Here is a 13,547-nt window from a genome sequence, read left to right as displayed (position 1 = left end):
TGGAGCCCTGCACGCAGCTCCTTTCTACTGGAAGGCTCAGCCCTTCTTCTCCTGCCCCTGTGCGCCCCACCCACTGCCTGGCCAACTCCAGCTTTCATGACAGTTCTCTAGGGACAGTTCTCCCACCCCCACCCATGGTTCCATTAGCTCTCCCTTGGAGAATTCCTCTCAAAGCATTTCTCCCAGCTGTATTTAAATTATAATGTGTGTAGCAGCTGGTTAAGCAGTGCTGGCTCTGGAGCCACAGCGTAAGTTCAAATCCCGGCGCAGACACTGAATAACTGACCTTGGGCAAATCATTTAAACTTTCTGTAGCTCAGCTTCCTCATCTGCGCAACAGGCACACTAATACTACCTACCCAGAACCCACACGCACCCCACCGGGAGTGCTTTAAAACCAGCAGCAGTGTGGCTCCCTCACTAGGCTGAAGCTCCCCGAGGGCAGGGATCAGGCCTGCAATAGTCTGTGCCACGAAACACACAGTAGCTGGTACACAGCAGGGACTTGTTTCTTCAAACACTTAACGCACGTCTATTTGAACATGTGACACAAGCCACAAACTGTGCTCCTTCAACCAGTCATTTCAGCCATTCAATTTTTGGAGGGCACTGAACTCCTCTGGGTGGATGGATGATCCAAGCCCTGGACTCTCCCCAGAACAACACACACGCAATCTCAGGGCAAGCTCAGGAAATCCAAGCGAAGAACCACGACTCTCAGCAATGCTCCCTACCATGTGACATCCAGACAGGAGGGAACGCTCTCCCAGTGGGTCAGAGTTCACAGTGAGAACAAGGCCAACGAAAAGGCCCAGAAAATTAATCCAGGTCTTTCAACCTATACACACAGTTTTTTACACGTAAAGAGAAGCCTTTTCACATCTGTGGCTTGCGTGTTGCGGTCCTCCTCTCCTCCAGGAGCCACCTCAGTGACGCTCTCATATCTCAGCGCCATGTACTCCTGCCCCTGCTGTACCCAGGGCCATACAAGCTGGGTCGGAAACGCACCAGACCTCACGTAGTTACTTCCTCGTAGGCAGAGTGGAAATTCCATAGTGTGTTCCCACTCCCACTCACGCCGTGGACTGTCGTATTTTACCTCGATGTGCTATCCAGTTTGCCAAGCCTCCTCTGTCTTGATGTTGGCCACCGTGGTTGAATCTTGCCATTTATGTTTTTATTCAGTCACTCATCCAAGTCATGAACAAGAATAAAAGGAACCTATATTTTAAAACATTCTCTCTAAAATAAATTCCAAATGGGAAGCATTTTCTCAGTCTGTTGAGAGCCTGCTTCCAGGTGTACTCTGTCTGTCTCAAATAAACACTCTCTTACAGGTTTGGACATTCTCATGTAGACGTGACTTTGAAGGTACTTACGTGCCTGATTGGAAACTGAAGTCTGATTGGCTGGTTTTAAATGCCAGTTTCTCTCCTCAACAGCCATGACAAACACGTTTTTTATTTGTTTCTGTATTTGAAATAATTTCCAAATGACGAATTCCTGCTCAGGCAGAAATATTGGTGCTTGGTAAGACCAACCTAGCTGAGAAGCTGGGCCTCACCTACACGGGTCCGAGAACGGGATTTTTTCAGTGTCCTTGTACTGAAGGGGCTCATACTTGCTTATTCATAATAATTAAAGTCACAAGAAAAAAATTTAAAAACTCCAAAAGTGACTGATTTAAATTTGGAAAAAAGCAAAGTATCTAAAAATCATTTCCATCTAAGACTTACAAATCTTAGAAAAGCATTTCCATTTCATAGAACTATGTTAACTATAAAAGCCAGCATCTTTGTCTCCATGCTCACAAATTCTTTATCATGCCATCAAGGAGTTAACATCCAACTTTTAATCTTGCAAAAAGCAGGGTCACAGGTCTTGTTAAAATACCAATTTCTGTTTCAAAAGTCCCCAAAGAATCCTTCTGCAAGCACACAAGCAAGCACAACAAGATAAATGGAGGGGGAACAGGGAGGTAAGGGGGAACTCAATTATATTACAGTTCCACCACCAACGAACCAAGGACACGGAGGAGTTAATTTTATCAGGATCCTGAAATCACCCTACTTCCACTTGTCCACAGAGAGCAATACAAGGTTTCTAGCACTTCTGCTCTAAACTAACACCAATTTAGACTTCAAATTCAGATGTCCTACATAAAACTTTTTCATCAGAAGCCTGATATACATTTAAGGATAGTAAAATACTAAAACAGTATTCCAGGACCTTTCTGTTTGAGATATTAAGTTATATTTCTAAATCAATCATGCAATTCATGTAAAAGGTACCGAGCAGTTTGCTTTCTGACAGTTCCCAGTTTCAGACAGCGAGTACTCTAGCAACTGGTAAGACTTAATTTGGTACTTCATGATAAACTAGACACAAGAATAAAGGTTCTCTCAAATGTGATCACTAAAGATTTCATAATGCTTTCACTTACACAATCATGTCCAAGTTCAGTTCTGATTTATTCAAATAACTCATCTCCTCATGAACAATACTGAAGTGACTAACTCCTTATTGCAGACCCTAAACTAAGGAAAGTGGTGTGCATTTCTGCTTTCATAACCACAGGCAGAGATGACTGTTTCTCATTTTGTGATAAAGTTGCTGTTTTTCCTTTTATCCTGAGAGCTATATTTGAAAGCCACGTTACTAGTGGTATATAGGTCCTGGTACGTTGCCACCCTTGGCAATTTTTATTACTCTTTGGTAGCCTCGCCCTTATTAGGTCAAAAAAACAACACACCCCAAATTGCACCACGATCAGAGGTCAAGTCAACTGGCACTGAGATATCCTAAGTCTCCCCAGGCTTTAGTCACTTACTGCTCAGAAGGAATGATCCCTAATGTGCCTGGGAAAGCCAGCTCCTGACTGCCTTTCCTACCACCTCAGGATGTTCTGGCCACCCCCGCCTCCTATCCCTGACTCTTCCCACGCTGCAGGGCCTCTCCCGGAAGCCTGTGCTCTCCACATTCCCTTGAACAGCATCTAGGATAAAGCTACTCTCGATTCAACTCTGCGGAACACTGAGCAGCTGTCTAGCAAGATTCTGTACCCACAGTTCAATGGTTCTCAAAGTGTAATCTGTGAAACTCTGGGGGTCCTTGAGACCTTTTCAGGAGGCTCATGAGATCAAAACTATTTTCATAAAAAAGCAAAAATATGATCTGCCTTTGTCACTACGTTCATACTTGTACTAATGGTGCAAAAGCAATGGTGGGTAAAACTTCTGGCTCGGTACCCTTAGCAGGAATCAAGAGAGTGGTTACAAACTGTAGTGGAAAGTCACTGTATTCTTCACTATCATGTACTTACATTACAAAAAAAAATAAATTTCACTTAACAGTGTCCTTGAAGAAGCAGTAAAATTTGACTAAATCTCGCCCCTTAAGAACATGTCTTTTTAATATTCTGCATGACAAAGCGGGACGCACGCATACGGAAGCGTGATGGCTGTCTCAAAGTAAAGCACATGTGCAATTGTCTGAGAAGTGATCTGAAATAGCCACTTTTATCATGGAACACCATTTTTACCAACAAAAGATCATTATTTCAAATGTGGGTATTTGGCAGACTTTTTCTTGAAAATGAAAGAAATGAGACTGTCACTCCAAGTATAACTGCTAGCACTTTGCTAACAATAAAATCAAACTCTCGAAAGGAAATCAGGATTTTGGAAAACTTGCATCACTTATGGTGAGCTTAACAGCTTCCCATTATCTAGATTTTTCTGAGGAGACTGGTGGTGATATTAAAAAAGTGATTTAAAAAACACTGTGTTGAAATGTGTCAAAATGTGGAAGGAGCTACATATAATAGTGAACCAATATTTTCCAAATGACCAATGTATGTTATAAAATCAGGCATGGGTAGATTCATTCAAAGTGCAAAATAAACCAACAGAGTCCAATGAAACAGAACAGAAAAATTCATCCACATGATTTCAGATTGCATACTACAACTAACCTCTAAGAAACTCACCACCTCTGGCAGTTTAGGTGAGTATCAAAGAATATCCACAATTATCTGAGAAAGCCATTAAAATACTCCTCCCTTTCCCAACTATGTACCTGTGCAAAGCTGGATTTTCCGTCATATACTTCATTAGAGTATCACATTGCAATGGAATGAATTCAGAAGCAGATAAGAGAATTCAGCTGTTTTTAAAACCAGACTTTTAAAGGTACTTGCAAAACTGTAAAACATTCTATCAAAATCACAGTTGCTTTTTTGCAGAAATTGATAAGAGTCCTTTAGGAAGTTTAATGCATATGGAAATGCAAGGGACTCAGAAAAGCCAAAACAATCTTGAAAAAGAATAAAGTTAGAGGACTCACACTTCCCTGTTTTGAAACTTACTACAAAACTACAGTAATCAAAATGGAGTGATAATGGCATTGGACAGACATAGATCAAAGAAATAGAGTCCAGAAAAAAACACTTACATTTATGGTCACTTATCTGACACAAGGATGTCAGATAATTCAATGAGGAAAGAACAGTTTTAACAAAATGGGTTGGGACAACTTGATATCCACATGCAAAAGAATGAATTTGTACTCCTATCTCCCACCATATACAAAAATTAATTCTGAATATATCTTAGACCCAAATGTAAGAGCTAAAAGTATAAGACATTTAGAAGAAAACACAGTAGTAAATCTACATGGCCTTGGACTAGGCAATGGTTTCTTAGATACGAAAAGCAAAAATGACAAAAGAAAAACTAAATTAGACTTTGTCAAAATTTAAAACCTTTTGCTTTAAAGGACATCATCAAAAAAGTGAAAAGATAACCCACAGAATACAAAATATTTGTAAATCATGTATGATACTACTTTGCATCCATTATGATTGATAGAATAAAAAAGACAATTACAAGTGCTGGTGAAATTGAAACCAATTTCAACTGTTGATGGAAATGTAAAATGGTCCAGCTGCTTTGGATAAACAGTCTGGCAGTTCCTCAAAATGTTAAACATAAAGTTACCATATTACCCAGCAATTCCACTCCTAAAATATACCCAAGTGAAAACATGTCTACACAAAACTTTGTACAGGAATGTTCATAACAGCATTATTCATAACAGCCAAAATGTAGAAACAACCCACATGCCCATCAATTGATGAGTGTATAAATAAAATGTGTATATTTCAAATAATGGAATATTCTTTGGCAAGAAAAATGAATTACTGATATATGCTACAGCATGGATGAGACCTGAAAATATTTGTCAAATGAAAGATGCCAGTCATAAAAGACCATGCATGTATGACTCCATTTATATAAAATGTCCAGAATAGGTCAATTCATAGAAATCAAAGGATCAGTAGATGCCAGGGGCCGAGGTAAGGGGAAGATGGGAATGACTGCTAACAGGCAGTTTCTTTTGTGGGTAACGAAGGTAAATATGGGCAGATGTAACCCACATGGACATTCAAATAACAATTGGCCCTGGAAAGTCATAACCACAAATGCAAGCTCTGATTATTCTCTTGTACAGAACAATGAATGACACTGAAAAAAAGTTAATTTCAAGCTTCAACAAAAAGTGGTCACTACAGGACTCCCCCCACCCACGAGTACACAACTTCAAAATGCTATTAAGTGCCAGAACACACAATTTCACATACTAATAGATTTTACACACGGCAAACAATGTTTGACCTTTCAATTTTTCCAATTAAGTGTATCAGAAAAGAACAATTTAAAAATAGTAAATCAGAATACAATTGGATATGCTATTTATAACAAATTTAATGACATCTTTCCCTATGAAGTACCCAATCAAAGGATGCATCTTCCTTACTACATAAAACATTTGACAAGGTAATAATTTGAATTACTTCTGCTGAATTGCCTTTTATCAAACCACACAGTTTCATTTTTCTCTCTCACGATCTTTCACATTCCTGTGATCCCATTTCTCTTGTTAACCTCAGAGGCTGATATATGGCAAACAACCTTTGATTATGCTCTAGTGGTTAACTAGATTATCACAGCCTCTGTAGAAGATTCCAATGAAAGATGCACCAGATTTTATTTGAAGATAGTTACCCCACACTACAACTTTAACTTGATTAAGTTTAGTTATCCTCTCTCATGGGAATACTTGTTTGTATCAGAAACAATGGATGTAAGGGAGCTGGTACATTTGGCCACCACTACAACAATTAATACAAAGCACTCCCTGAAAGCCAGCTTGCGTTTTGGTGACGTGTCCTTAAAAGCGTCACATGGTAAACAACAGGAAAAAGTACTTCAGGAAAAGAAGAGTTGTATAAATTACCTGAGAATTTTATTTTCCTTACTGGAAGTTTTGTCAGTGTTTAAAAAAAAAACCACAAAATTTGAAAGTCAAGTAGTAAAACAATCATAGCATTAGTAGTTTTTACCTGAACGTAAACTTAAAAAAAAAAAAAAGAAAAATTAAAAAAAAGGAGAACATTCTAAGAAAGGCATGGTTTCTAGCTATGCCTTTTATCTATCACTTCTACTCCCAGTCAATATGACACAACAAATTAGCATCACAAAATAACACAACCTAGAAACAAATATGCTCAGTTTTCTCTAGTACAGCAACATTTGCAAGCAAACACATCAGTCACCTCCAAGAGGTCTGCACACTGAATAATTCTCCGAAGACTGGCCAGTGCACGGAATCAGGGGACCACTTTCTTTTTCCTTGCTGGCAAAACAAAAGACCCCACAAACTCCAAAGTATCCTGACTCAGAACAAAGGTTAAGAACTTTAAAATCAAATGCAAAAACTGGGAGTAATTTAATCTTTCCAAAATACCTTTTACTTTAATCCTCACTACACTTGAAAATAAATATGGAGAAAATGGAGTAGGATATAGTAACAGGACATATTGAGGGCACAGAAAATAGGGACAAGAACACGTTGTGTCCCACCGGACGCTAATTTAGCACAGTATTTTAACAGCCTGTTTGTTAAAATAAACAGTTTAAAATAAACGTTTGTGAAGAGAAGACTAACCGGTGACCTGTCACATCTGGGTCTTTAGGAAGGGGATTATGAGAAGGAAAACAGAAGGATTCCAATTGAACATAAGGAACTTCTGTAGCAAAAGAGTGGTAAAACACTAGACTTGCTTACTGAAGAGCAGAATCACCACCTCAAGAATTTCAAGGTGTGAATAAGTCAGGATCTTTGGGACATTCTCGAGTTGAAATCTGGTAGCCCAGGTACATGTCACCTGTAACTTGATTATTCAGAGACTGCTATCTTCATTTAGTGGGCACTCTGTATCTGATTAGACATGTCACAGTCCCACTCTTCAAAATGCAGAGGAGGAGGAAGTAAGGAGAACACAGAAGCAAAGGCTGGGTGATTCAGGCTGCCAACAATGGAGGAATGCGGGGTTCCATATGGACATTTCGTGAGTGCACTATGCGTGACTGTAAAAGCCTCACTTTGATGCATGGGTCCTTTTGGCTGCCGCTGGTAAGGCTGTCACCTATTCTTCCCCCACACAGACCCATGATTTGGCACTGCATCACACAACAGTCATCCCTATGACTCTTGGAACCCCCTATGGCTCTCTGTCAAAGTGCTTTGGGATGCATGCCCCCATCCCAAAGCACTTTGACAGAGAGAGATGATAAAAGGATGAGTAAGCATGCTGGAGCTGATCTTGGTCAAAGAGCACAGACCCTGGAACCCACGGTGGAAAATGGGGGGAGGAAGAGAACAGAAAGCGCAGTCGGGGAGTTCATCCAATGAGCTGTGGGCAGTTACAAGCTTTCCTACAGCAGGTATAGTTACCACCCGGTGCAATCACCATAGACTCCAACCCTCGCTTTCACCTCCTTCCCCCCACTACACTCTCGTGCACATTTTCCTTGGACCAGCTACTCCTTAAAAACTTGAAAACATAAATGCAATTTCCCCAGGCTGCTGGCTGTCAAAGACAATAAAGCCTCACCCTGAAGCACGGTGAAGTTCAACGGTTCTTGTTCTCTGACTCTTTTTTTTTTTGGCACGCGGTCCACCCCCCACCCCAACCACAGACCACCTCAGTTCGGTAAAAAGGCGACTGCCGGGAACAGTTTTAAATATGTCAACCTTTTTTTTTTTTTTTTTTGGGGGGGGGAACCCACAACAACAAACTTCTGAATTACTTCAACAGCTCGGTTACAAGTACTTGACCTTATTTTCAACCAAAAAAAAAAAAAAAAATAGGACAGCGAGAGATCAGAAATGTTTTCCCCCTGCTTTCCTACTTTGGTCGGGGCAGCACCCGGGGGCTACCGAAGGGGGCTCTTGGAGGGTTTCTTCGATAGGAAACTTGCTCTCCGTCGCCAAACGTCCTTAAGGCCCCTGGTTTTCTTTAAAACGTTTAACTTCATAGACAGAAAAAAGCCGAGGTGACGTTTCCTTTGTTAAAATCCCACGGACTTGATTTAATTTGCGGCGGAAAGGCGGCTAGCAGCGAGCACGACGGCAAGCCGCGAAGAGGCGGCGAGACAGGTGCCACTTCTCCCTCGGGGGTGCCCTGCGGCAGCTGCGGGAGGGCGGCGGACCCCGCCAGCGCCACCCGGGCCCGCACGGACCTGCGACTCCCCTGGCGTCCGCGGCCTCCCCAGACACGTCCTCCCCGCGTCCCGGCCGCCCCGCGGGGCCCGGCCTCGCCGCCGGCGCCGCTCAAAATGGAGGTGGCGGCGGCGGGCGGCTGGTTACGAAACGCGCGGCCGCCACATGGCCGCGCCGGCCCCAAACTTGGCCGGGTCCGCCGCGTCCCGGCGCCTAGGCGAGGCCGGGCTCGGGCGCAAGGAGGCCGCGCGGCGCCCGCCACTCACCCACGGACCGGTAGCCCAAGATCGCGATCTTCCGGGACTTGGACTGCGGCATCTTGGCGGCCTCCTCAGGCCCGGGCCAACCACATCAACTGCGGCGGCGGCGGCGGCTCCTGTGCTGCGATCGGCGGCGGCCGCGCCGGGGCAGAGCGGCATCCAGGGGCGGGGCCGGCGGGCGGGCGCGGGCGGGCGCGGCTGCCTCGGCTCCCAGCTCGCGCGCCCAACCGCCCGGAACCGCCGCGTGGGCCCGCCCCCAAACACGCCCACGTGACCTCCGGCCGCCGCCGGGTCCCCAGCGACTCGCGTCAGCGTCCCCGCCCCAACCGCGGCGGCCGCCCCCGCCCCAGAAAAGCACAGGGGTGCGTCGGACAACGTTTTACTTTAAAGGGAGAAAAGGGCGACGTCGAGATACCCCCGGAAATGTCACGACTGAAACTCGCTGCGTCATGACCCTCCCTCCGTCTTCCGCCGCTTTTTAATTACGCCAGTTCTCCTCGAATGTTTATTGGACAACTTTCGCCCGCCCGCGCGATGACGCGACGGAAACTCCGTTTCCCATTGGGGGTGGCGAGGAGGCGGAGCCTGAGGGCGGGGCTGCTCGCCCTGGAGCTAAAAATAAAATCAGGCTGCGACCGCGCGGTTGTGCGCCAGTGAGGTTTGAAGGCTTCGGAAGTCGCAGGGGTGGGGGGCGGGCGGGAGCGGAGAGAAGCTAGCTTCCCAGTGATTGGTTAGAGCAGGTTGAGAGGCGGGGCAAGCTGTGGGGGGCGCGGTGATTGGCGAAACGACGAGCGGTTGGTGGACTCGCTCCCACCGAGCCGTTAAAAGGCGAGAGACGGGAGGCACGTGGCTGCTACCTCCCGGCCCGTGGGTTGGCTGTGTTTTTTTAAGGCCCCTTTGAGCTAATGGCGTTTAAGTCTGGGTTTGGAGATGTACGTGGTGACTAAACGTCATCCAAGGTGAGGGGCCGTGAGAAGAATGGACAGTGCATTAATTCAAAATGCTTTTCATTTCATTCAAAATGTGTGCGTGTCCCCAGCTCCGGTCTCAACCCTGCCACGTGCCGACGCGGCACAGCTCAGTGGACAAACTTAAAACACTAGCTGTTGTTGGCTGCGAACGTTCCAGAACCGTCATTCCGACGGCGATCTCGGGCCGCTGGGCTCGCTCTCCGGTGTGGGCTGACCTCTCCGGACGCTGCAGTCTTTTCCACAAAAGGCGCACTGACAACCCCTTTTTCCTGGTGCTGGTGAAGAGCCCTTGGCGGGGCACCAATGTTGAGTGCAGGGACAGCAGCCCGGGGCCACCGTCATGGAAAATGAAGGGGAAAGCCAGGCCTGGGAAGTGAGGACAGTTGGGAGACTTCCAGCGTGGTAGATAGTCTTGCCCTTGGCGATTGCTAACAAAGCAGATACCCCGCTACTCGTACGAATGTCCCCTGTTGTCCTCCGGCTGTTGGACAGTGTTGAGCTGTTGAGTGGGACAACTTGCTGGTCACGCTTGGCTTTTTGCCTTTTCCAGTGAACACAGAGAAGGAACCCCAGGACGCCGAGCGGCAAAATTGGATTCCTGGGTATGAAGATTTAGAGGTGACTGTCCCATAAATACGCCTGTTGAGTTAGCACACTGGCCTTAAGGCTGATCCTTCTCTGCCCCGCCCACGTGCTCCTGGGAGAAGGGGCATCTGCATTTTTTCCTTGCAGGGAGGGGGCTGTCTACAGATTGAAGCTCCAGGCATCCAGCTGTGAGAAATGCCTTTGAAATTCTGTGTTTTATCTCAATGGATTTTTGCATTCTACTCTATAATTAGTTGAAATATGTAAAAACTTCAGGTCTAAAAATGGACTCTCCAGGGAAATGTATCATTTTTATCCTGTGGGTTTGGATATCCTCAACCACAGTATTTTGAACTGATAGTACTCGATTCCCTGGTGGGTTGTGAAATCAGCTTAGTGGGTGTTACCTTCTTTTTTCTTTTCTTTTGTTTTTCAATAGAACAGAATGGAAAATAGTATGTTGCCTACAGTAAGTATTGTTTCATGACGTTTTTGTTGTGTGGATATATATTTACAGATGTAGTATACATGTATTGTGTACTGAGTCCCATGGTAAAATCTATTTCTTACTGAGGTTGCCTCAAAAAGTTTGAATGCACTGCATTAGTGTAGGAATGTTAGGAATCCAGGTCAAGAAGTGCAGTTGTCCAGCCCAAATTCATTTAAGAAATGTTCCAATTGTCTTAAAGCCCTTTAAGGTTAGTCAGACCCAGGAGGTTGGAAGATTCCTTTATTCCAGAATGGGGAGAATTCGGTTTAAGAAATGACTCAGATTACCTAACATAATTGGAATTGATGGTATGAATTCACATAGAAGTAACTGATTGCAGCCAAATCTTAACAGGAACATGGGTGGGAGAAGTGGACTTGCTTCTAAATGCAAAATAGTTCCACTGATGAGCTCACTTGTTAACCTTTTAAGCAGCTGGAACTTTTGCTTCTTTCTATTCAGGGCTGCTCTGTCTTGTGAACTCTGCATGCTAACTTCTGTGTTTTCTTCTACTGCCTTCTGTTTCCCTGGGAACCAAGAACTCCGTCTCTTCCATTTAAATTCCAGAGAGAGGACATGATTGGTTCAGCTCATTACCATCATCGCTCGCGTGAAGAGTTCATACTAAACCTGCAGATGGGCCGGAAGCTCCCGCTGGCCTAAACCGCCTGCCTTGGTTGATGAGGACGTTAATGGAAGTTATTTGAAGCTGGAACTGTCCACTATCATAGGGTCATTTAACTTGCTGTGAGCATTAACAAGTCCAATGACATCTGATTTCTAATTCCAACATAGTTTTTTAATTCCCAGGGGTAATATACAAAACTTCCTTTTTCCCCTACCATTGAGAAAGAATGCTTGTTTTTTCCTGAAAGGACATTTGTGAAATTATTTTACCTTTTTTACATGGGAAAGAGTACCCCTAAATGAAAGTAGACATGAAAGTGTTTAGTTTTTTAAGTGTTTGTTAGAGGATGAATGGAAAAGAACCAGACTCATCTTATTCTTGGATTAGCCAAACCAGACTGGTCTGTTATGTCTCACGTGGGGATTGTTCAAATCAAACAGTGCAGGTTTGGGGATACAGGCCAAGGTCGTTTCATTGTATGGTCATCTTGTTGGAGTCCAGAGGACAGATCCTGCTCTTGTGGAGGGCGGTCCTGGTTTCCTCGGCAGGTCCTTAGTAAGCCTGCCTCAGCGTCCTAGTATGAGGACATCCTGGGGAAGGCAAATCCCGACGTAACACTGGGATGAAAGAATCTCCTCCTCTCTGAAGCCAGGAATCAGTCTGGCCCAAACCTGTGGTGTGGAGTTGCACGGGGTGCTCCCAGGAGAGGGGCGTGAGTCAGCCAGCCTAAGTCTACGTAGGCAGGACATGCATGGCGGAGGAGGTTGCCTCAGGAAGGAGCTCTGAGGACAGGTCCAGGCTGATGCAGTAGTTGTAAATTGTTCTCAACTGTTAGGGGTTGAATGTGCCCTCCCCTGACCCCCACCCCCCCAAAAAAAAAGATATGTTGAAGTCCTAACCCTCTCAGATGTGATCTTATTTGGGCATAGGCCTGTTGCAGAGGTAATTCGTTGAGACCATACTGGAGTAGAGGGGCCCCTAATCCAGTATGACTGGTGTCCTCAAAAGAGAAGAGATACAGGCACACAGACACAGGGGAGACAGCCCCGTGATGAGAGATGGGAGTGATGCTGCCACAAGCCAAGGAATGCCTGGGCTCACAGAAGCTGGAGGAGGTGACGAGGATCCGCCCCTGGAGACTTCAGAGGGAGCGTGGCCTTGCTGACACCTTGATTTGGGACTTCTGGCCTCCAGAATAAATTTGTTTTATTTTAAGCCACCAGTCTGTGGTATGTTGTTACAGCAGCCCTAGAAAACTAACACATCAACTATAAAATTCTCAATAAAGTTTCATTAAAAGTTCGAGTCTAGTTTCTGCTGGGCTGTGGAAGAAATGCAAGCCCCCAAGCCCCAGTGCACCTGATAGCAGCTTTCACCAGCAGAGGGGCTGCCGTGCCCAGCAGAGGAAGTCTTCTGAGGGTCACATGGCTGGAGCAGAACTCCTGTGCCAAAGCCTGCGCGATGACAGCACGTGGGGGATGCTCAGGAAGACGCAAGTGGCCAATTCCTTACAATAAAACAAGGGATGGCTCATGCCAGTGAGGCTTGGGTTACCTACGTTCTGCAGATGTGCCTTAGATGTGGCATTTAGTCACAGTGTTCGTGGCCACCGAAGGATGTTATAATTACCGGTGAGGGACATGTTCGCTATTGGTTCCTCCTCCTGTGTGAAGGGTTGTCTCAGTGTTGGAATTTCTTTCATTGGTGTGCAGAAAAAAAATAGAACTTCTATTTTTAAAACATTTTTATTTTAAAAATAAAGAATTGAGCTTTACTATATGTAATGTATGGACTGACCATGGCACCCTCATAGCCTGTATGACTAGACAGATGGTGCCAGGTCATGACTGGTCTGAGAGGTATCCTGGGTGACACTTCCACAACAGGGAGGGGTTAGCAGTAGTGCCCTCACTGTTTTATGTTCAGAATATTATAATGTATTGCTTTTCATGCATCTGGTTCTGAGGAATTACAGAATCTACTACGTAAGTTCTGTTAAACTAAATTAAATCTAACAAAATGGTCATTGGTCTTAGAAGATTTCTTCA

The 13,547-nt window shown here is 44.9% G+C and overlaps 1 protein-coding gene and 1 long non-coding RNA gene across 2 annotated transcripts in view; one reads left to right on the top strand and one right to left on the bottom strand.

Annotated features, from left to right (window-relative positions):
• The window catches only part of RHEB (Ras homolog, mTORC1 binding), a 29,583-nt gene extending 20,331 nt beyond the window's left edge, over positions 1–9,252 (bottom strand). The window contains exon 1 of the mRNA XM_074315111.1: positions 8,832–9,252. Coding sequence (XP_074171212.1) covers positions 8,832–8,883 — 52 coding nt within the window. The 5' untranslated portion in view covers positions 8,884–9,252. The remainder of the gene's footprint in view (positions 1–8,831) is intronic.
• Positions 9,253–9,500: 248 nt separating this feature from the next.
• On the top strand, positions 9,501–12,354 carry LOC109435171 (uncharacterized). Its single transcript, XR_012490295.1, has 2 exons — positions 9,501–10,850; positions 11,411–12,354. It is a non-coding gene; the product is annotated as an uncharacterized LOC109435171 (long non-coding RNA).
• Positions 12,355–13,547: the final 1,193 nt, after the last annotated feature.

This window comes from Rhinolophus sinicus, linkage group LG11, assembly GCF_036562045.2.
Source record: "Rhinolophus sinicus isolate RSC01 linkage group LG11, ASM3656204v1, whole genome shotgun sequence".
NCBI classification, from domain to species: Eukaryota; Metazoa; Chordata; class Mammalia; order Chiroptera; family Rhinolophidae; genus Rhinolophus; species Rhinolophus sinicus.
This window is presented reverse-complemented; position numbering and strand designations above follow the sequence as displayed.